This window comes from Cylas formicarius, unplaced genomic scaffold (assembly GCF_029955315.1).
Source record: "Cylas formicarius isolate icCylForm1 unplaced genomic scaffold, icCylForm1.1 PGA_scaffold_6__28_contigs__length_40554024, whole genome shotgun sequence".
Classification (NCBI taxonomy): Eukaryota; Metazoa; Arthropoda; class Insecta; order Coleoptera; family Brentidae; genus Cylas; species Cylas formicarius.
In genome coordinates, this window is record NW_026844347.1 from 40120248 (window position 1) to 40140937 (window position 20690).

Below are 20690 nucleotides of genomic sequence, written 5' to 3' on the forward strand. Positions count from 1 at the left end.
TGGACTGCCAAAAATTTAAAATCTGAACTTCTACCACCTTTACCAACATCTACCAACTTTAGCGTTTCGTGGTGCTGTAAGTGGTGTCGTTAGAAAATTGGGGATAACCAGAGAAAACCTCTTTTGTATGCGTTGCAAATTCAACACCACTAAATCAGAAACCCGAACACTGGAGGTATTCGACACTTTGGGCGAACGACACTGATGAGTTTATCCACCTTTAGAAGATTTAAAGGCGTCAGCTGTTGCATAGATCTCTGACCAATAATATCGCCTCCCACACTTCAAAAAAACATCTGTCAGATGGAAGTCTTGTCGGATTATTGATTTTGAATTCGGAGGGTCTGCATTGCGCCATATAACGCGAATTGATAATGGTATTTTTAAAAGAAATCCTTTGAAATAAACTAATTTCTATGTTGCAGGCCGTTTTCAAGGTAACCAAGTGTCCCACCGACGAATTATCCCTGACCAACTGTGCGATCGTTAACGACAACGATTTTCCGGGAGTGAAGTAAACGCGCGAAGTAGAATTAACTCAGTTTATTAACGTACGGTCCTGCGTTTCAGGCACATCCGAATAAACACCGGCGGAGGTCAAAATTTCGTGTTTTCCGTGAAAACTCACCCGGGGGTGCCGCGGTACCATGTCGGGTTTAGTTTACCGCAGAGAAAGTGGGCGGTTTTGTCTCTCAATCAGGAGGTCGGGGTCGAGCCTTACACTCCTGACGAATATCTATCCTCTGTTGTGCTCGAAGTGGACTATATGCAGAAAAAAGTGTTAGTAACAAGCCTTAATTCGTTTTGTAGCCGTTAAAGTTCGTTGTATTCTAGGACTTCTCAAGAACAATATGATACCGACGAAATGGCGAAAGAGTTTTTGTTGTCGTTTCCCAATCAGATATTTACCGTCGGTCAGCAGTTGGCTTTCGCTTTCAAGGATAAAAAGCTGCTGCTTCTCGTCGTCAAAGATTTGGAAGGTAAAATAACTGTGGATGTCTCGAGTTCGTGTGTTGATTTTATGTTTTAGCTGCTAATATTTCCGCCATCAAGGAAAACCGGGACGCCAAAGCAAAAAAGGCCCGAATCGGCCAGCTCATTCCAAACACCACGGTACAGTTTGAAAAAGCCGAAAATTCCAGTATCAATCTCGTGGGTAAATCGAAGGGGTGAGCGGCTAGTCCTTCAGTTTTCTTTTTTTCCAATTTATGCCCTTTCTTTAAGGAAACAAGTTCGACAGTCGATCATAAATCCCGACTGGGATTTCCAGAAGATGGGCATCGGGGGGCTGAGCAACGAGTTTAACGCGATATTTCGACGGGCTTTCGCGTCCCGCGTGTTCCCCCCGGAAATAGTCGAGCAGTTGGGCTGCAAGCACGTAAAGGGCATCCTACTGTACGGTCCTCCGGGTACGGGCAAGACCCTAATGGCCAGGCAAATTGGGAAAATGCTGAACGCGAGGGAGCCGAAAATAGTGAACGGGCCCCAAATCTTGGATAAGTACGTTGGCGAGTCGGAGGCGAACGTGAGGAGGCTGTTCGCGGAGGCCGAGGAGGAGGAGAAACGGGTAAAACAATTTTGATATTTATAATTTTTTTTAGAAATGAACAATATTTTAAAATCAATTTTTTATGCTGCAAACATAATTTTGGCATCCTATGCTTTTTTCGCACGCCTCGTATATAAATACGTATGTAACGCTAAATCTACACATTAAACCCTACAATGTTGGTTATAAACTTTTTTGTCTCGTTATTTTTATAAATTAATAAAGAAAAAACTGTTTGAAAATAAATTGTTTTATTCCACGATATTAAAGACAATATTGTAATTTACTTTGATTTACTATACTTTCTTGGTACACCTTGTATATGAATAAGTATGTAAATGCAATGCAATGCAAATGTAAAATAAATTTAGAGGGGTGGTTATTTTATTATTTTATTATTTATTTTATTTTTTAGAAATTAATGAATGAAACTCTGTTTAATACAAAAGTTGTGGGGTTTAATGCGCCAAAAAAATATTCTAGTATATATAAGTTATGTTTTTTAAATTATTATTATTTTTTTAATAACAAGAAAAGTTCTTCATTATTAAACCAATGACGGTGCATGTAAAAAATAACTGTGACGTGTTAAATGACCTTTCCTTTTACGAAATAATATACAGGAATTTTAATGAAGGCAAACTACACCTAGGTATGTAATAATTAAATCTACACATTCAACCGTTTGCGTGTTAAACTTTTTTTTTTTTTTCGAAAATGTAAAAAAACGTAAAATTAGGGTGGGGGTGACACTTAATTTCGCAGGCGGGGCCCAACAGCGGCCTGCACATCATCATCTTCGACGAGATCGACGCCATTTGCAAGCAGAGGGGCTCGGTGGCGGGCAACACGGGAGTCCACGACACGGTGGTCAACCAGTTGCTGTCGAAAATCGACGGTGTCGAGCAGCTCAACAACATCCTGGTCATAGGTGACGTGAATTGTAACCTTAGGGGGCGGGGACCGAGAAAAAAATACAAACGGAATCGTTGATAGGTTGTTTTCACCTTGGTTCGACAATTGCCGGGGGGGTGGGGGGTTGAGTGGACTTTTCTGCGTTTAAATGTTATGATATTTTAAATATTTTCTTTCCGAAAGTAGATAATCAAATCGCAAAATATAGATATTCAATCTCATTGGAAACCGTTTACTTCGATTTGGAAATTCCAGAAAATAAGTATAAGTATGAGTTTATGCAGAATTAAAAACACACGATTAAACGTGAATCTGTACAATTCCCAAATCTGATGATAAATTATGACTCCCGTATCAATCAACGGAGATAACCTAAAAAGTGTGGGCTCGCTGTTCTTGCTATCCTCCTCCTCCTCGGTGCCGTTCCCTTCAATTTTCCCTTCCTGGTATTAGAAGCAGTTGTTCACACTCTAGGTGATTTTTATGTTGTTCTTCTACATTCTAGATGATTATAATTTTTTTTTTAATAATTCTGGATTTTTTTTAAATAAATGTAACCAAAAAAGGTGCTGTCAGTGCATTAAGCTTTGGAAATATGGTACGCCTTACACCTGGGGATGCAAAAGAGGAGAATCTTCAGAAAAAGATCCAGTCATTGTTTCATACTATAGTACCCTCCCAATTACAACACAAGTACTGTATAATTTCCAGCTTAGGATTTCATCAAGTTGAAGTTATTCACATTTTAAGTTGTGGAGTCTCGTTTTTTTTTTACTGAATTCAGTCTTAATTTTTGCTTTTATCTCCTGTATTATTATTATTTTTGATGAGTATTTGCAGGTGCATTTTAAGTATGTGTCATTTTATTCCTTTTTGTTTAACGTATGTAAATCATCTGGGATAGTAACATTAATAAAGTATTCGTAATCGTTTGATCATCATCCACATTAGGGGCATGGCCAAACAAAAAATGGCTACTGAACGTTTCCACAATTTTCACAGTCCGACTTTTGCAATTTTTGTTCGCCTCCTGCTTTGGGTATCGATTAAAGTTGATAAAGAAGCGTATATCGTCGGCCGTAGGCATGACGAACCGGCGAGACATGATCGACGAAGCGTTGATGAGGCCCGGGCGTCTCGAGGTGCAGGTGGAGATCAGCTTGCCCGACGAGGAAGGCCGCGTGCAGATCCTCGACATCCACACCGCGCGTATGAGGCACTTTAAAAAAATCAGCCCCGACGTGGACGCGAAGGTACGGCTCTCACTCGACCACGCCTCAAATTAAGCCCCGCCCCCGTCGCAGGAACTCGCCGCGCTGACTAAAAACTTCTCGGGGGCGGAGCTCGAGGGTCTGGTTCGCGCCGCCCAATCGACCGCAATGAACCGCCTCATCAAGGCGTCGAACAAGGTCGAGGTCGATCCCGAGGCCATGGAGAAGCTGCTAGTCACGCGGGCCGACTTCATGCACGCCCTCGAGCACGACATCAAGCCCGCGTTCGGCACCGCGGAGGAGATCATCAACCAGTATTTGGCGCGCGGCGTCATCAATTGGGGCCCCCCCGTCACCGCCATCCTCGAAGACGGCATGCTGTTCACGCAACAGGCCAGGTCGACGGACACTTCCGGCCTGGTGTCGATCCTCATCGAAGGGGCGCCGAATTCGGGCAAGACCGCGCTCGCCGCTCAACTCGCGAAGAACTCGGACTTTCCGTTCGTGAAGGTGTGCTCCCCTGAGGAAATGGTCGGTTTCACGGAGACCGCGAAGTGTCTGAGCATCCGCAAGGTGTTCGACGACGCTTATCGCTCGACCCTCAGCTGCATCCTCGTCGATAACATCGAGCGGCTGCTCGATTACGGCCCCATAGGTCCCCGGTACTCGAACTTGACGCTGCAGGCGTTGCTGGTGTTGCTGAAGAAGGAACCGCCTCCCGGCAAGAAGCTGCTCGTGTTGTGCACGAGCAGCAGACGCGAGGTGCTCGAGGAGATGGAGATGCTGTCCGCGTTCACCGCCGTCCTCCACGTGCCTAATCTGTCCAAGCCCGAGCACGTGCTCAACGTCATCGAGACGTCCGAGATATTCAGCAACCAGGAACTGAAGCAGATCACGCACCATCTGCACGGCAAAAGGTGAGTCGACGCGATCGCGCGTCTTAAGGGGCGGAGTCTAACGAAAGGCCACGCCCTAAGGGATCACCATAAAGCCATTCGCACTTCAATCTGCGATCGGGAAGAAGTAAATGCCTTTTTAAATAAAAGTTAAAAGTTTGGTCGCTTGGAGAACATGATCCAAGGAGTTGAACAGCATTATATGTAAAAGAACATCGAAATGTTGCAGTTCTATGTAACGGCATCGTGAGTGCCTGAAAACATTGTTTATTTTTAAACAATTTAATTTGTTTAAGTTAGAAATAATGCGATAGGTAAAAACTCATATAACACACTTTTAGTATTTAGTTCACAAGAACACACATTGGGTTAAAGAATCAAATTTAACCATAGTTTCTCCTCCTGCCAGCTCTATTGGCTTGTCACAGCCACACATTAAGGGGCGGAGTCTAAATAAACACGCCGTTTTTAAAAGTGCTGAAACGCAGACCCAGCTAAAATGAAGACTACCACTCGTGGATTGCGGAAGGAAAAATAATCTTTCTCAGGTCACGCGTTAAAGGGCCCGCCTGAAAAGGCGCCCTAAGGGCTTGATCGGCGTGCCCAGAGAGATAAAGAGTCAGAGGACGTTCTTCATTGTTTAAGCTCCGCCCTATCGATAAAAGAAGACTCGGCTTTAAGCAAATGAATACGGTGTCGGTTTCAGGATCTTCATCGGGATCAAAAAGTTGCTCGCGTTGCTCGACATGAGCCGCCAGACCGAGGAACGACTGCGGGTGATCAAGTTCATTACGAAACTGGAGGAGGACGGGGCCCTCGAGGATCCCGGCATGGCGTAGACTAAGGAGTCCCAAAATACTAATCGTTATCGTTGTGAATGTGATACCTCGTAGCGTTAGGCTTTCAAGATTATTTATTTCGTCGGTGCTGACAAACAACGGTCAATTTGTAGCGTGTTCAGTTTTGCGCTTCTCCTCCCCCATTATCTTCCGCGTAGACGCGGGCCGGGCCCTTAGGTCAACACGCAATAAGTACTGGGAGGACGGTCGGGGTCGCCGACGTCCGCCCTAACCCCCTGTTATCGTTTTTGTATGGATATTTTTTCAAGAAACGTTCGAAATATATTACGGTTAGTTCAGATTTCGACTCTTATTTTGGTCCTCTGTCGAAGTGGCAACGCCGCAAAGGCGAGACGCGACTTTTAGTCGTTCTTCGGAGCCCTATGTGCTTATTTATTGATCGGAAGACGCGACAGAGACTTACGCTCAGGTCATGGGCAGTGTATGTTACGACATCCGACACCTAGTCAGACCATGGTCAGCTTTTTCGGAGTCGGTGTACATTACGCCGCCTAACTGACAGTTACTCTGGTCATGGCCAACTTTCCCAAACGTTTTTTGGCAATCGATATATATTATAACGTCTGACAACTAGTGAGCTCATGGTCAAATTTATCAAAAGCTTTTTCACTGCCAGTATATGTTAGACGTCTGACAACTAGTTTTTTCGAAGCCAGTATACATTATGACAACTAACTGACGAACTCATGCTCAATTTTATCAAAAGCTTTTTCAGTGTCAGTGTATATTAGATATCTAACACTTAGTCAGGTTATGTCCAACTTTCTCAAAAAGTTTTTTTGCAATTGGTGTATATTATGGTATCTGACATTTAGTCTGATCCTGATCAAATTTTTAAACTAGCTTTTTCGGAGTTAGAGGTCATAATATAATATACGGAATTTAATATAATAGTCAGTGTATATTAAGACGTCTGATTGACACGTAGTGAAGTCATGGTCGCTTCTTCACTGTCAGTGTATATTAGACATCTGCCACTCAGTCAGGTCACAGCCAACTGAGTATGTTATGACGTCTAACTGATACTAAGTCAGGTCACGGTCACTTTTATCAAAACAAATTCTCAGTTCCTGTATATGCCGTCCAACTGACGCACCAGATTACTTCAGATGCCATTTCTGATAAGATGGAAATGCTCCTCATTATTTAGGAACTTTAGGTTTTAGTCAATCAAAAAATATCGTCTCGTACATTGCCAAAATGATAAAAAAAATGCTCAGCCCGGTTTGATTCCCTTTTTTAGAATGGTTGATCCCGATTTGCATTATATTCAATAGACGGAGAACATTATCAGCCTTATCTCCAGCATACAAGATTAAGCGATAACATTTTGGAACGCGATACGTTCCGCTTTCATTGCACCTTTGCAGGTGCTAATCGAAAACGTATTCGGTTGCAATGGAAGGAAAAAGTTCGCAGTCGGATCCCGTAAATATTGTGCTGATAGGCGACGGTTACGTGGGCAAGACGTCGATCCTCAAAGCGCTCGGCAATTGCGAATATAACGTCAGAAGTGCGACTCAAGCGAACTTGTAAGTGTGATGCTTCGGATGGCATTTCAAGTTGCCCTTAACCGTTTTTAAACAGATACGATGAACTTCACATCGAGCACAAGCTAAGCGATCGCAGCGTTCACTTCAAACTGATCGACACAGCTGGTCAAGAGGAATATGACGAAGTCAGGAGGGAGTGGTACAAGAAGGTATGGTCTGTTCATAGATATAAGAAAGTGAAGGGATTATCCAAGGGTGGTCGTTAACATACAATGGAACCAGATTATTACCTCAAGTTTCCGAATTTAAATTCGTCATAGTTGCTGTGTGGTCAGTGATGTTGTGAATGTATGGAAGGACAACAGTAGCAAGTGTGGAGTTACTTTCGTACTTATTATTTTTGGAAGGTTGTGGTGAAGTGTATTTTGTGATGGAACGCTTAATGCGGCAATGATTAGAGAGAAGAGCAAATGTAAGGTGTTTTTCTGGGTTCAGTGATTGAGTTGAGATTGTTTTCTGGCTCTGTAGTCAAGAAAGTTGGTAAGATTTGTCAATCGGCGACTTTATGTATAAATCTAAAATTATTATATTAACTGTGACCCACCGCACGCTGTTGTTTCCAAAGGATAATTAGTATTAATGTAAAAGTTCTTACGGATTTCAGGCGCAGATGTTCGTGGTTTGCTTTTCTCTAGCCGACAAAGTTTCCTACGAAAACGTGCTGGAAAGATGGATACCCGAAATACAACCCTACAGACACAAAACGGTTATTTTAGTCGGTAAGTGGCCCACTTAAGAAGACACAACCAATTAAATCCATCATAAAATATTGGGCTAAAGGAGTTGCTAACCTTCTATAGGAGCAGTGGCATTCTGGACGCCCTCTAGCGCGGTCTAGGGGCACAACGGGCCCATCTGGTGGCCTAAGTGCCCGCAGTGGACGCCCCACTTTAACACCAATACCAATCATGAAATAACTTTGTTTCAACTTTAGTACAAATAAGGTTTAGTATATCTGCTGACCACCAATTCTTTTAATTACTGAAAAATACTATAAAAACTAAGGCTCTCCCATCCGGCCCACTTACCACCCTGTGTAAAACATCTATGCCGTATTTCGCAGTTAATTGTTAAGTTAATTTTATATTTGTCAAACTCATTTCTGCTCTGCTAGCAGCTCTGATTTCTTTTTTTTTTACACGAGGTCACTGAATATCTAAATTTACAAAACATGATAAGAAGCGTGACATTTTTTTAAATCCATTGTTAGTAATTAGTTAATTAGTAATTGTTAGTTAACAATACTTTGAGCGAAAATATTCGATCACTCAATTCAATTCAATAATGCGTTTCATTAATAAAGTTGGGCACGACTGCTTTACATTTTATGATCCGTTAGGCAAACCATACTGGGACAGTCGCCCAAAATCGATTTTCTCCGAGAAAACTTTCCATGTTTTCTCAGGCACCAAATTGGACCTGCGGCAGCCCAGATCGCCCGATTGCGTCAACAGTGAAAAGGGCGTGAGGCTCCAGAAGAAAATCGGAGCAAAACATTACGTCGAGTGCTCGGCGGCGACCGGCCACGGTCTAAAACAAATCATTGACGCGGCATCTAGCGCCATCGTGGCTAACCAGCGGGGAACGAAAAATTCGTGCACGGTGCAATAGATGGCGCGGGCGTGAGGCGTCGCGGTATCTTTACTGCTATTGGCGAAATAGTCTAAACGTCGCCAAATGGAATTGGAAAACGGTGGCGGAATCGGACGTTTCGCTGTGAACGACTCGAAATATTTGTAGTTCGCTTGTTTTTATGCTTTGGTGCTACGAACGTAAAACTGCTAATCGGTGTTAATTTTACGTTTGTGAACTAATAATTCTTTTTTTTTCCGAGCACCCCTTTAACGTTGCGGAGGTAAAATAAGAGAATATAAAAAAAAGACTTGCGTTAAGTTTATGTGTGAAATAAACATTTTGCAAAGTATTTCGTATGTATTATTTCTGGTGGAACTCTCTGGTACGTCAGTAGAAATAAAGTGCCAAAAGTCAAAATCAAAAAATTCGGGTTTTTGGATTTTTCTCAAAAATGGTAAGTTTTATCCAAAAAATATTCCAGGCATAATTTTTTAATCAAGAAAATTGCCTTCAAAACTGATCGTCCAAGAGGATTTACTACTTAGTATTAGCACTTTTAGTACATTTTGATAGAAAGATGTGTTTGTTTTTTTCTCTCCAAAGAAATTGGAGTTATATAAAGAGACATTATTAACATGGCCTTGTTTCCCTTGTTTTTTCCCTTTTTTAACTTCTCTCTTTCGTTGTGCAATAAAGAAATTAATTTTTCGAAAATGGTTTTTTAATTTCTACCATTTTTACCTATTGAATATATTTGTACTATATTTTAAATATGAAAATAATTTGCATAAATTAAAAAGTGTTTTTTTATCCTTTTTCAAGCAACCTTAATGTGATGACTCATACTTTAGCGTTTGCCGGTCTTGTGATGTGGAAGGTGTTGGTTAAGTCAGTAAATTAGCCTTTCCAGTTAGGTAGTCTGTGGTTTGCGAATAAAACAAATGACTCAAAAATACAGTTAATATTCATAAAGTATAAAAGGTAAAGAAAAAATCGCCTTAACCTAGTAGAACCTCGAAGTTTCCGTGCTGTTCAGGCCCTCGGCGCGCAGCCTCTGCAGGATGGGCCTGTACACCTCCGGTTGGAATGGCAGAATACTCCCACGTTCTTGTATCTCGCCTATAACGAAAAATCGACGGTCATATTGACTTGGTGGTGATGATAGATAGATAATTCAACTAATTTTCGTAAAATTTCGATTACCGTCGAGGATCATTTTGGCCGCGATGGCGGTCGGATAACCGACCGTCTTTGCCATGGCCGAATGTCCTGCTATGTCACCATAGACTACGAAATTCACCCCCCGTATTTCCTTCCTGTTGTCCGGCCAATTGATTCCCACGTCGTGTCTCATGATGACGATGTCACGCTCCTCCTTACCTGAAATCGTTATTTTAAACCCTCCAAAATGTTAAAGTTTTTTTTTTTTCAAGAAACTTACACAGCCCACTGTAAAAATATTTGCAAATCTTCTGGATTTCTTGCTGACGTTTCGTCCGAAACTGGTTGAGTTAAGCTCTGAAGAAGCCAATTGGAAAATTGGCGAAACGTCAGCAAGTTTATATGTTTAACAAAAGTTTCAGTTAAGCTCTGAAGAAACTTACTGCAGGTTTCTAAATAGCAAATAAGGGCCAAATGTTCAACGTCATACCGAAAGTAAGCCTCGTCGACAGGTAGTGGGTGAGGGTGTCCAGGGGCGACCCGCACTTGACCACGCCCTCGTTGTCCAGGAGTCCGAGCTCCTCCAACACGTCCACGGCGTAGTCGCTGCCCGTCCTCTCTGTGATCTTGCCCTTGATGTTGTCGTAGAACATGTTGGTGTCCTCCAAACCTAGCAGGATGCAGACGAGCTGCCTCCAAGTGACCTCCGGGCCTTGGGAGTGGAGCGACGGGTGGGGTTCCGGGTCGAAGAGACCCAGGAACTGGAGCATGCGAACTGACTGCGCGAAACCGCTGTACCTGAGAGTACCACGCAGTACCGTGTTAGCTTCGGTGATGCCGTACAGGTTGGTGTAGCTGGTGCTGTCGCGGTTCGGATATCCCTCTAGGTTGAAGCCGGGAAGGAAGTCGAGCTGTTTGGTGGCCCTCATCAGCTCGCCGCCCTCGCTGATCTCAACTATTTGGCCCTTGCGCAAATATCTGCAAGGTGGAACGCACCATCTGAATATCTAACTCGGCTTTCCGAAGAAATTCTTCGAGATTGCGTTTACCAACCAACCAAAACTATCGGGAATAAATCAAAACGAAGAAAGAGGGTTTTATAGGGACTACGTAATATATGAGAATTTTGTGTATATATTTTTAATAGAGGAACACAGAATAAACGAATATTATGTATTACGTTTCTTGAATTGCGAGGTACTGTAAACATTCTGTATTGCAAACAGTCAAGTAAAGAATCTATCTATATATCTATAGCTAATGAGCCAAGTTGAAAACGGTAATTCCGTGGCAAGATCTTACCTGGCGGAGGCGACCGTATTGAGCAGCGCCATTTTGGGGGCCCACGAGAACTTGTACCTTAACGGGTTGTCGCTAAACTCGGGGGCCGGGAGGCCCCCGCAGAACGACTCGAACGAGGTGATCCTGCCGCCCACGGAGCTAGCCTCGTGGATGCATTCGAGGGCTAACATGTGGTCGATGCCCGGGTCCAAACCGACCTCGTTGAGGATCGTCACGCCTGCGTTCAAGGCGGCTTCGTGGAGGTCCCTCACCTCCTTGCTCATGTAACTCGCGGTGATCATGTGGGTCTTGCGGTTGATGCAAGATTTGGCCACGCGTGGATGAAAATTTGCCGGCAAGATCGACACCACCACGTCCGCCCGGTCTACGTAAGCAAACAACCAAGATACGTAAGTAAGTAACTAGACAAGTTACTAAATAAATAAGGTAAGTAAGTGAGGTAAATAAGCAAGCTAGGCGAGTAAAAAACTAAGTGAGGCAAGTAAGTATATAAGGTGATTAAGTAAGTAAGTAATTAAGTATTTAAGTAAATGAATGAGTAAGTAACTAAATTAAGTATGGTAGGTAAGTGAGTAAGTATATAAGTAAATAAGTAAATGAGTAAGTAAATTTGTATGTAAATAAGTAAGATTGTAAGTAACTATGATGTAGCTAAATAAATAAGTAGAATAAGCATATAAATAAAAACAAAGCAAAAAAAAATAACCAAAGGACATAAGATATGAAAGTAAGTCAGTAAGTAAGTAAGAAACAAATAAGTAAATAAGTATATAAATAAGATCGTAAATACAGAAGTAAGTAATTAAAGTTAAATAAATAAGTAGAATAAGTAACTAAGTTAGCAAATAAATACGTAAGTAAATTCAATAGGGTAAGTAGGGAAGTAAAATAAATAAGCAAAAGATATAAGATGTGAAACTAAGTCAGTAAGTAAGTAAGCAAGCAGCAAATAAGTAAGTAAGAAACATGGTAACAAGGTAAGTAAGTGAAGTAGGTTAAGTGGGTAAATAAGTAAAGAAGTAAGTAAGTAAGTGAGAAATTAGTTAAGTAAATAAGCAAATAAATAAGTAGGGCAAGTAACTAATTCAGTAAATAAATAAGTAAGTAAATTAGATAAGGTAAGTAAGCGAAGTAAAGTAAGTAAGTAAAGCAAATAAGGTAAGTAAATAAACAAAAAGGAGGGTAAATAGGTAATTGAGTACGTAAGTTACGAGGTCACGAGTTAAGTAAGTAAACAAGTAAGGTAAGTAAGTAATTAAGTAAGTAGGTAAGTAGAGTGAGTAATAAAGGAAGTAAGTAAGAAGGTGAGCAAATAAGTAGATAAGAAGGAAAGTACGTTAGAAAATAAATTAGTACAACAAAATTCTCCACAAACTTAATGTGCTATCGACACTGTATAGGTTGTCCTGTTTTGTAAATGTATTAAACAAACTTATTAATAAATTAATTATTATATTATAATTATTAATTAAATTTAGTAAATTATGTAAAATTATTTTCTTTTCTGTGGTCGCCCCGGAAAATTTTGGAATGCATTTGCTAATAGCAAAGAGTTTTGGTTAGTTCGGTTCGGTTTAGTTTAAATATGTTCGAAGAATTGAAATCGAACCTTAATCAGCAGAATGCTTTTGTCGGCTCTGTAAGCGATTTTATTTTATTAAACGTTTTTGTTTGAACTGCTACGTATATACTTCTACATCATCATACCAGACATATGTGGAGGTGTAGGAAAGCTATGTGGAGGTATAGAAGAGGTATAAGTAGGAATATGAAGTCGAGAAGAGGTATAGCATACCGGGTCCCGGCTTTTATGACTTCCATATATTCTATTATAACTAACATATATTGAGGTACATTAGAGGTATAGAAGAAGTATATGAAGGTTTAGTAGAGGTCTGTCTAGCAGGACCACGCAGCATTCGTGACAGATTTTCAAATTTAGTTTCATCGATTGACTTTTTCTGCTAGAACCTATCCTTTGTGCATTTAAATTCGAATTATTTCTGTCACACCACTGCCTTCGAGTACCCCGCCCAATTCACCTATGAGGTCCTCCAGATTGGCGTTGCTCGCCTCGTTGACGTTGAGGTAGACGCTCTCGACGCCGGGGTAGGCGCGGGCCAGCTTGTCCCCCAGGTCCGTGTTCTCGCACGCCACTGTGATACCGACGAGCTTATCTCGGTGCAAGTATTCCACCAGGGGCGCCGCTATGCGACCTGCGCCCAAGATGAGGGCGTGTTTGTCCGTCGACGTAGTCTCCGTTTTGTGTCTGCTTTTTCTAAATCATAAGTTTCGCGAGGAGTATAAATAGCAAAGGCGTTAAGTGTCAAAATTATTAAAAGGAGATACACTGAAAACTCCCTGTAGCGCAACCCTGTATAACGTAAAACTCTGTATTACGAACATTTTTTGTACTATTAGGCCTCCGTACAAAGATATGTATTAATCCATCCTGTATAACGAATTTCACACTCTCTATAAAGTGATGTGGGACGTCGATACGGACTTACACCGTCGACTGTATCTACGACTTGGAAGTGCAAAGAAAAAAGGGTGACTTGAGCTGTTATGTATTGGCCGAATGATCCTAGCAGTCGTGGCCAACAGAAGTAAAAGAAGAAGAAGAAGCTGTCATGTATGACTGTGTCCGTGTGTGAAGGTTTATGGTAAATGGAACAATCTAGTTTGTTTTGCGTTTTCGTAACAATTATCTTGTTCAATCTCGATAGTGCATATTATACGATTATGTAATGAGTTAATGTAATTTAAAAAAGAATTCAATTGTCTGTGCGTGCCAACAAAGCCAGCAAAGATATCATCCACGTATCTATACCACCATAGAAAACTTTTACTTAAAGGATGTTCTAGTATAACATTTTCCAAATTATCCATAAAAATCTCGGCTAACGAAGGACTAAGTGGGTCTAAATCTGTGCATTAAATTGAAAATAATTTTGGTCTAAAGGTACTATTAAGCAATCTAATAAATCTTGTTTCATCAATGGGTTAACCTGTTTCTATCGCATCCATAGGTGGAATACTAGGAAATAAGTTTTGTACATCAAAAGACAATAGTGTTGCGTTAGAAGGGATTTTGATATCTTTAATTTTGTTGATTAATTCAACAGAATTTTTTATTGCAAAATTTTGAGAGTTTAACTGCTGGAGCTGTTACGTAAGACACGACTGGTCTAATGTCTGAATCTGAACTTTTTAAAACTTTTCAAATAATCGTTAATTGCGTGCTTTTGAAGTTTGCAAGAAACGCCATAAACAAAAATGTTTGAGGGCATTTTCTTAAGGCCGCGGATACCTAAGGCAGTTTGGCAGTACTGCTCATCTTTTGTCCATGATTGGTAGGAGCGCGTCTAGAATATGTCTTACATTTGAGTTCTTCTGAGTTCGTCGATGTATTTGAAATTTTCGGTCAGGCTGCCGTTGCTCGCGATGATCGCCTGGAAGAAAATCGCTCGTTGTTTAACAAGAAAAAAATTGTGCCATGTCGAAGAACGGTCGTATACTTTGTACGTGTGGTAAGTAGATAGAAATAAACAGAATTGCATCCGAAAAATTCCTGAAAAAATATTTCCCTATTTCGAGTCCCTTCCCCTTCCAGCTCAAACCGTTTTTTATATAATGAGGTGTTTGAAGAGAACGTAGTGGTGGCTTTACCCCGTTGACTACGTTGCAAAAGTTGTGCTTCTCCAGAGGCTGGACAGCGTCGGATTGGATGATGTCGTAGGTGAACGGAAGCAGTAGGTCGCCGAAGAAGTCGGTGCTCTCGCGCGGTATCTGGGTGGGCATATTGTCTATGCTACACACCAGAACACCAGGTCCGTCGAAACTCTTGGTGTCTTTGTTCCTGTCAGCGTCGTATAAGCAGAACGGAGTGTCTATCGTGGTGCACTCGTTCATAAACTCTATGGAGCCGCCCGGATCGGCCGAAATATCGCATATGGCGAGCATCCTGTGAGGCAAAGCCGGCGCACCTGCAGAGAAAAAAAAACTTCGAACTACATAATTACAAAATGGCCTTTGTGGTTTGTGGTGAAGTGTGCTTTCTGATGGAACGCTCGATATCCCTAAAGTGGAAATTATTAGAGAGAGAGCAGAGTCTTATGCTTTTTTACGATATGATGGAATTTTGTAGTATCTGCAACTCAGGATTGATTCTGAAGATTTGCAAGAAGTTTTTTTCGAACCTTTGGATGTAGGCAACCAAGGGGTGTGCGCTGGCCTTAGAAGATGCTTGGCATCGGGGATGGTGATCAGCTTTGGACTGTCTACAGCCCAGTAGATCCCGTTGACCACCACGGAGGCGTAGGGCGCGATCTTCTTGCTGAACGTCGAGATGTACCGTTCTGGGTGTTCCTCGTACTCTACGGGATCGAAGCCTCCGCCGTCTGCCCTCTCGAGGTGGTGCCTGCGTCTCACCTCGCAACCGTAGACTTTGTTCAGGCTGCCGTGTTCCGCCGCCTTACGCAGCGATTCTGGAGTGACATATTCGTGGGGCAGCTCTTGGAACACCTCCTGGGACCCTGAGAGCGATCAAAGAAACTTTTGTCATTTTCCCCACAAGTAGAATAAAATTGTTTAACTAATTGGCCATTATAAAACTCGCAAAGCAATACTCATATACGAGGGCAGCGCCAAAATTTCCCGGCCTGAATATGAGAGAAACAAAGTAGAGTAACAATTTTGATTATATTTCAATATAATCCCCCTTAACTTCAATACACTTATTACATCTCTTTATTAACAACTCAATCCCCTTAAAAAAAATATGTTTTTGGTTTGTAGCAATGTTGAGATTCAGTCTATTAGCCACACACCACTGACTAAGCTGACACTGTGAGACTCTCATCATACCCTAAAACTAAAACTTAAAACGTCCTACTACATGTAATTTTTTACCAATCTGCAACTTTGACACTTCACATTGTCACCGCAAGGTAACTTCATTATTGTTCTTGATGGATAGTTTTTGGGCCTGTCTCTAACTAACTAACTAACTTATTGCTAACTTTCCCAAATTATAATATTGATTGTCTTGAGAAACTCGTAACACATAACGGTTTTTTGTAGAACTACAACAACCGTCGTAGAAGCTAAGGTTTGATTTGATGATTTTTTACAGAGTATGCGAGTGGTGCGGAGTGAGACTCGACAGTCACTAAATCAAAAACACTACAAATGCTCCCATTGGTTGCATAAAAAGTATGGTCGATTCCATTAATCCGACTTATTCAGAAGTATGGAGGAAAGTTGCATTAGTAATGTTTCCATACCAATTAGACTTAATTGTAGCCCATATTTGAGTATTAGAATAAGAAGTCTATTTGTTTTTCCATTGCTAAAGTTTGTTCTCTTAGGAAATTTATTGAATATTGGCCTATTTGCCATTTATAACGTAAATACTATTAAGACAACAATTTACTTCATACATAGATTGGGAATGGTATGATTGTTATTGAAACTCTGAAGGAGTAAAATCTCTTAACTGCTTCCGGTTAAGAAGAAGTCCGTCGAAACGCGTCCAAACCTTGTGAAACGTTGCCGGACCCGGTAAACACGAAGGTCAGAGGTCCCACGGACTTGGGCATCAGACCCAGGGCGATCTCGTACCCGGCATCCCTGACGGCTTGCCTTGCCATGCTGGAATTCCTGTAGTTGTGCGCGGGGCCGATGTGCATGAACGGGGTGTGATGTCCCAGGGCCAGCAGTCGCAACCCCAGCCCGTGGAGGATGTTGACGGTGCCCGCGATGCCCGCCATCTTGCCGAAGGCCACCACCCGGATCCCCTTTTCGTCCATCAGTTTCTCGTAGTCGATCAAGCGGATCTGCTTCTCCAGAATCGCATCGAGCAGAGCCATGTTGGACTCCTGGGCCTTGATAGTGTGCGAAAAGAGGCAGTAGGTCTTCTGGGGTATGAGTTGGTCCACCGGGGCTTGCTTCACGCCGAAGATTACGCTCGCTTCGGATATGTCCTCCTGGATGATGGCTCCCGCGTTCAGGTACGACTGCATCGGGTACGCCCTACGATTCGAAGGCTGCACTATCACCTTGATGCCGTTTTTGACCAGCTTACGGACGTGTTGAGGGGAGAAGGGGGCGCGACGCTCCCACACGCTCTGGTCCTCGCGTCGGATCGCTATCACCTTTTTCGTCGTCTGTAAATCGGTAAAACAGGAAAAAAAAACGCAGTTTTTTTGAATTTGCGACGCACATTGTAAAAAAAAGTTAACAAAACAGATTTTACTTATAATATAAATAACAATGACCTGGTAAGAGTGAATGAAGTAAGGGATCCGGGAGTTACACTTGACACAAAGCGGTCATTTAAACACCACATAGAAAGAATAATAAACGATTCTAATAGAATGGTTGGTTTTATTAATAGAAATTCCCGGGACTTCAGTGATCCCAGAACGTTTATTTCCAAATATGATGCTCTTATTCAAAGTAGGATTTCCTTCGCATCTGTTATTTGGAATCCACGCTACGCAGTTCATATCAACACTCATGCTTTACAAAATAACAACCTCACAAATTGATTCTCCATATCTTCTGTCGAAACTTAATTTTAGAATTCCCGCTCGAAATTTAAGATACGCTGTTCTCTTAGAACCAACACAGGGCAGCATTCCCCTTTGCTAAGAATGCAAACACTTAGCCCGAATTTTAACCCCGACATCTCTCAGATGCGGTTTAAACGATCAAATACTCTATTATTAGGACCTATACGGCAACTTGCACGCGTTTCGACAGGACTGCACGTGTCGCCGCTCGAGTTAAAAAAACGTTGCAGAATTTTACCGCGCTTGCTTGATTCTTGTGACAGTGACATTTTGACGTGTTCAGAACTTTCGTTTTCGAAGGTAAGTTTTAAGTGTGTATTGTTTTTTAAATAGTATGTATCATTTATGTCTATGGTGTGTTTATCAAATTACGAAATTACTTAAGTAATTTTATTTATTTGCTGGGGCGTCTATCCCTACTAAAAAGGATAGGGGCCCCACTATTGACTGAGTGTAGACGCCCTTAGAGGCATATATCCTCTATGACTTATTCACAGGTACTTAGGCTAGTTAATATGCAAAGCTTTTGTGAAAACGACAAGTAAATATCTTAAAGAATGTTCACCTATCCCGAAAATTCCTGTTCCATTATACAAAACGGGCAAGCAAGGTGCTGCCGTTTTAAATTCAGAAGAACATATTAACTCTAAGAAAGCTAAGTTGAAAGGTAAAGCTAAGAAGCAAACACCAGACAAACCCAGAAAAAACAACCAAAAATCAGTTCCAAAAAAGAAAAGACCGAGTGAATAGGAGTTCGATGAATCAGATTCTGACCAGACTAAATCTGATAAAGAAAATACTCAATGCACAGAATGTTTCGATGACTATGCAAGTACCAAGTCCACGGCGGACTGGATTCAGTGCCTGATGTGTAAACTCTGGTTACGCGAAGATTGCACTCTATATGGCGATTACTGTTATAGATGTGGACAAAAGAAGAAGCTTGCAGCTCTAAAAGCTAACCTGGCCTAAGTGAATTCAAAGAATAAGTAACCTGGCCAAAGTAAATAGTATCTCGATATTTGTTGATTATTTGAAAATTTTGATTACTGTTAGCTTTTTTTTAAGAAGGAAGCTTTGTTTTTTGTCCAAATAATAATAAAGTAGTCCTAATGGACTACTTTATTATTATTAATTAATTATATATATTTATATTAAAGACTGAGCCATTTGTTCCTATAAAAGTGCCACCTGATTCGGTAAAATCACATTCTTCTTCTCAGATATGTCGTATATTACAATATACAACAGAGGCAATTTATTATTATTATTATTAAGTTGCGAGGTCCTTATTTAGCTATCTAAAGACTTAAAAAATGGAAAAAAAAGATAGGCATTAAACTTACCAAGTTTCGAGCGGTAATTCGCGTCTTAAATATGTCGCCGGCCGATCTAACTTTGGCCCTATACATCGTTTCAAGAATACGTTAGAAATAGACCTTGAAGGCGACAAGAAAATGTTGGGCACCAATTGTGATCGACAAACGCAAGAGATATTCGCTACATTGCGAGTCTCGAACTGATTTATTTTCGTTCTTGTTATCGATATTGGGCAAGCATTATTGAGGTCCGCTATATATCTTTGTTTGCCGCTAACAAAACCGGAGATAACAATCGTCGCAAACAACAAATTACAAGAAGAAAAAGAGGGAAAACGTTTCGGTGGAATTTCGAAATTGGAATAAAATTTCTTCAGAAATCATCGGAGATTGTAGGAATAAATGTTATTTTAAGAGAAATCAGTGGCGTACCAGCCACGTCCTCCAAAATGGACGGGTGAAATTCCGTACGTCCGCCGCTGGTGTATGCCTCTTGATACAGAGTACATGTCTGTCAAATTTCATTAAAATATATTATTAAGAAATTATTGTGTATTGTCATTCTTTAAAGCTCTCAGTAATTTTAATTATTATCAGTAAAATGGCTGAAAAGAAAATTTATTTGGTTGCTTTTTCATGTAGAAAATTAAGTTAACGAGAATTACTGAGTGTAAAAAAAGCTTCACGATTATTTTTCTACAAGCATACAGATTCTAACCTCACAATTCCACGGTGTTTTCATGAAGTGATTCGTGATGTTATGAAAGTCTGGAAACCCACTGGTATTCCTATTACTAAATTCGCGAAAGTTTATCGAGAGTGGCAACTTTGGAAAAAAAAGAAATACTCAGAAACAAAAAATTACAAAAAAATTGAATATTTTTTGATATATCCGATCATAACTCAGCACATTCTTTAACAGAAGCTCAATCTAAATATTTAAATGAAGAATGGAAAACGTCAAATGGACAGTATTTTTTTAACTTCTTCAAAATTAGAAGTTTCGACAGAGACTCCAATGAATTGTGAGGTTGGAATCTGTTTGCTTGTAGAAAAATAATTGTAAAACTTTTCTTATACTGAGTAATTTTGGTTTACTTAATTTTCTACATAAAAAGCAACCAAATCAATTTACTGCTTCTAATTTTATTAAAAGTGAGCTATTTAATATAATAATAAAATATTTGATGCTAGAGCTCGGAAAATCAAATATTTAAGTGCTCTTTCCCAACTGCCATTCCAGGATCTTGAATATCTATCATATTCCACTTTAAATCAACCGCTAACCTACTGTGAGCCGGAAGAAATACATCTACGTCTACAAAATATATTTGTAACCAATAACCAATCCATATTAAATAAAATTAGTCTTCAGAATACTTTATATCTACTATCGTATCATTTTCCACCTCATTGCATTGCATTCTAATGAGAGTGATAATGGGCATGTTACAGGGTTCCTTAAATGGCGAAATAAGTTCTCTCATACGATTTGGTTCCTAAAACTTCATCCAGTTGCTTTTCTATATAACTACACACTTTTTTTGCCCGGTTTTCAAAATATTCCAATGGGCGATTTTCTTTTGTATTCCAGCTCTATGGTGTTTCACTTACTGGTGCGTTTTTGCTCCGTCTATGTCTGTATTTCTTTATTTTACTCACAGATGCATTAAAAATAGACCTAGAATTTCGTTGACCTATTTGAGGAAAATCTTCGAAGGTTATCAGGGTCATTAGCGTTTCCCGATAACAGCTTGTCGTATGTCGATAT

The 20690-nt window shown here is 40.7% G+C and overlaps 3 protein-coding genes and 1 long non-coding RNA gene across 6 annotated transcripts; 2 read left to right on the forward strand and 2 right to left on the reverse strand.

Moving 5' to 3' along the window:
- Positions 1-255: 255 nt before the first annotated feature.
- Positions 256-5734, forward strand: LOC132703058 (vesicle-fusing ATPase 1-like). The gene is made up of 10 exons (XM_060672100.1): positions 256-377; positions 426-514; positions 571-780; positions 835-980; positions 1031-1169; positions 1225-1567; positions 2315-2480; positions 3548-3717; positions 3769-4592; positions 5278-5734. Exons 1-10 carry the CDS (start codon positions 375-377, stop codon positions 5408-5410), a joined length of 2223 nt encoding a protein of 740 aa, XP_060528083.1. The 5' UTR covers positions 256-374; the 3' UTR covers positions 5411-5734.
- On the reverse strand, positions 2380-8259 carry LOC132703060 (uncharacterized). 3 transcript variants are annotated; one of them, XR_009619016.1, is made up of 4 exons: positions 8013-8259; positions 7776-7965; positions 7580-7674; positions 2380-2497 (listed from the first exon to the last, which is right to left on the reverse strand). It is a non-coding gene; the product is annotated as an uncharacterized LOC132703060 (long non-coding RNA). The 3 variants fall into 3 exon arrangements; XR_009619015.1 differs by having other exon boundaries at positions 7776-8259; XR_009619017.1 differs by lacking the exon at positions 2380-2497 and adding an exon at positions 4542-4682 and having other exon boundaries at positions 7776-8259.
- On the forward strand, positions 5967-9143 carry LOC132703059 (rho-related protein racC-like). The gene is made up of 4 exons (XM_060672101.1): positions 5967-6963; positions 7019-7133; positions 7589-7703; positions 8390-9143. Exons 1-4 carry the CDS (start codon positions 6830-6832, stop codon positions 8593-8595), a joined length of 570 nt encoding a protein of 189 aa, XP_060528084.1. The 5' UTR covers positions 5967-6829; the 3' UTR covers positions 8596-9143.
- Positions 9144-9427: 284 nt separating this feature from the next.
- LOC132703834 (alpha-aminoadipic semialdehyde synthase, mitochondrial) lies at positions 9428-19149 on the reverse strand. Its single transcript, XM_060673338.1, has 10 exons — positions 18947-19149; positions 16565-17192; positions 15225-15560; positions 14695-15011; positions 14407-14477; positions 13065-13300; positions 11023-11386; positions 10211-10698; positions 9763-9939; positions 9428-9678 (listed from the first exon to the last, which is right to left on the reverse strand). Exons 1-10 carry the CDS (start codon positions 19010-19012, stop codon positions 9563-9565), a joined length of 2799 nt encoding a protein of 932 aa, XP_060529321.1. The 5' UTR covers positions 19013-19149; the 3' UTR covers positions 9428-9562.
- Positions 19150-20690: the final 1541 nt, after the last annotated feature.

Coding starts and splice junctions, on each gene's coding strand:
- LOC132703059 (XM_060672101.1), top strand. CDS start 6,830: ATGGAAGGAAAAAGTTCGCAGTCGGATCCCGTAAATATTGTGCTGATA. Junction 6,964..7,018: donor AGTGCGACTCAAGCGAACTT/GTAAGTGTGATG, acceptor GTTTTTAAACAG/ATACGATGAACTTCACATCG. Junction 7,704..8,389: donor CAAAACGGTTATTTTAGTCG/GTAAGTGGCCCA, acceptor ATGTTTTCTCAG/GCACCAAATTGGACCTGCGG.
- LOC132703834 (XM_060673338.1), bottom strand. CDS start 19,012: ATGTATAGGGCCAAAGTTAGATCGGCCGGCGACATATTTAAGACGCGA. Junction 15,561..16,564: donor GTCCGGCAACGTTTCACAAG/GTTTGGACGCGT, acceptor GATCGCTCTCAG/GGTCCCAGGAGGTGTTCCAA. Junction 10,699..11,022: donor AATACGGTCGCCTCCGCCAG/GTAAGATCTTGC, acceptor TCCACCTTGCAG/ATATTTGCGCAAGGGCCAAA.
- LOC132703058 (XM_060672100.1), top strand. Junction 981..1,030: donor CGTCGTCAAAGATTTGGAAG/GTAAAATAACTG, acceptor TTTATGTTTTAG/CTGCTAATATTTCCGCCATC. Junction 4,593..5,277: donor CACCATCTGCACGGCAAAAG/GTGAGTCGACGC, acceptor TGTCGGTTTCAG/GATCTTCATCGGGATCAAAA.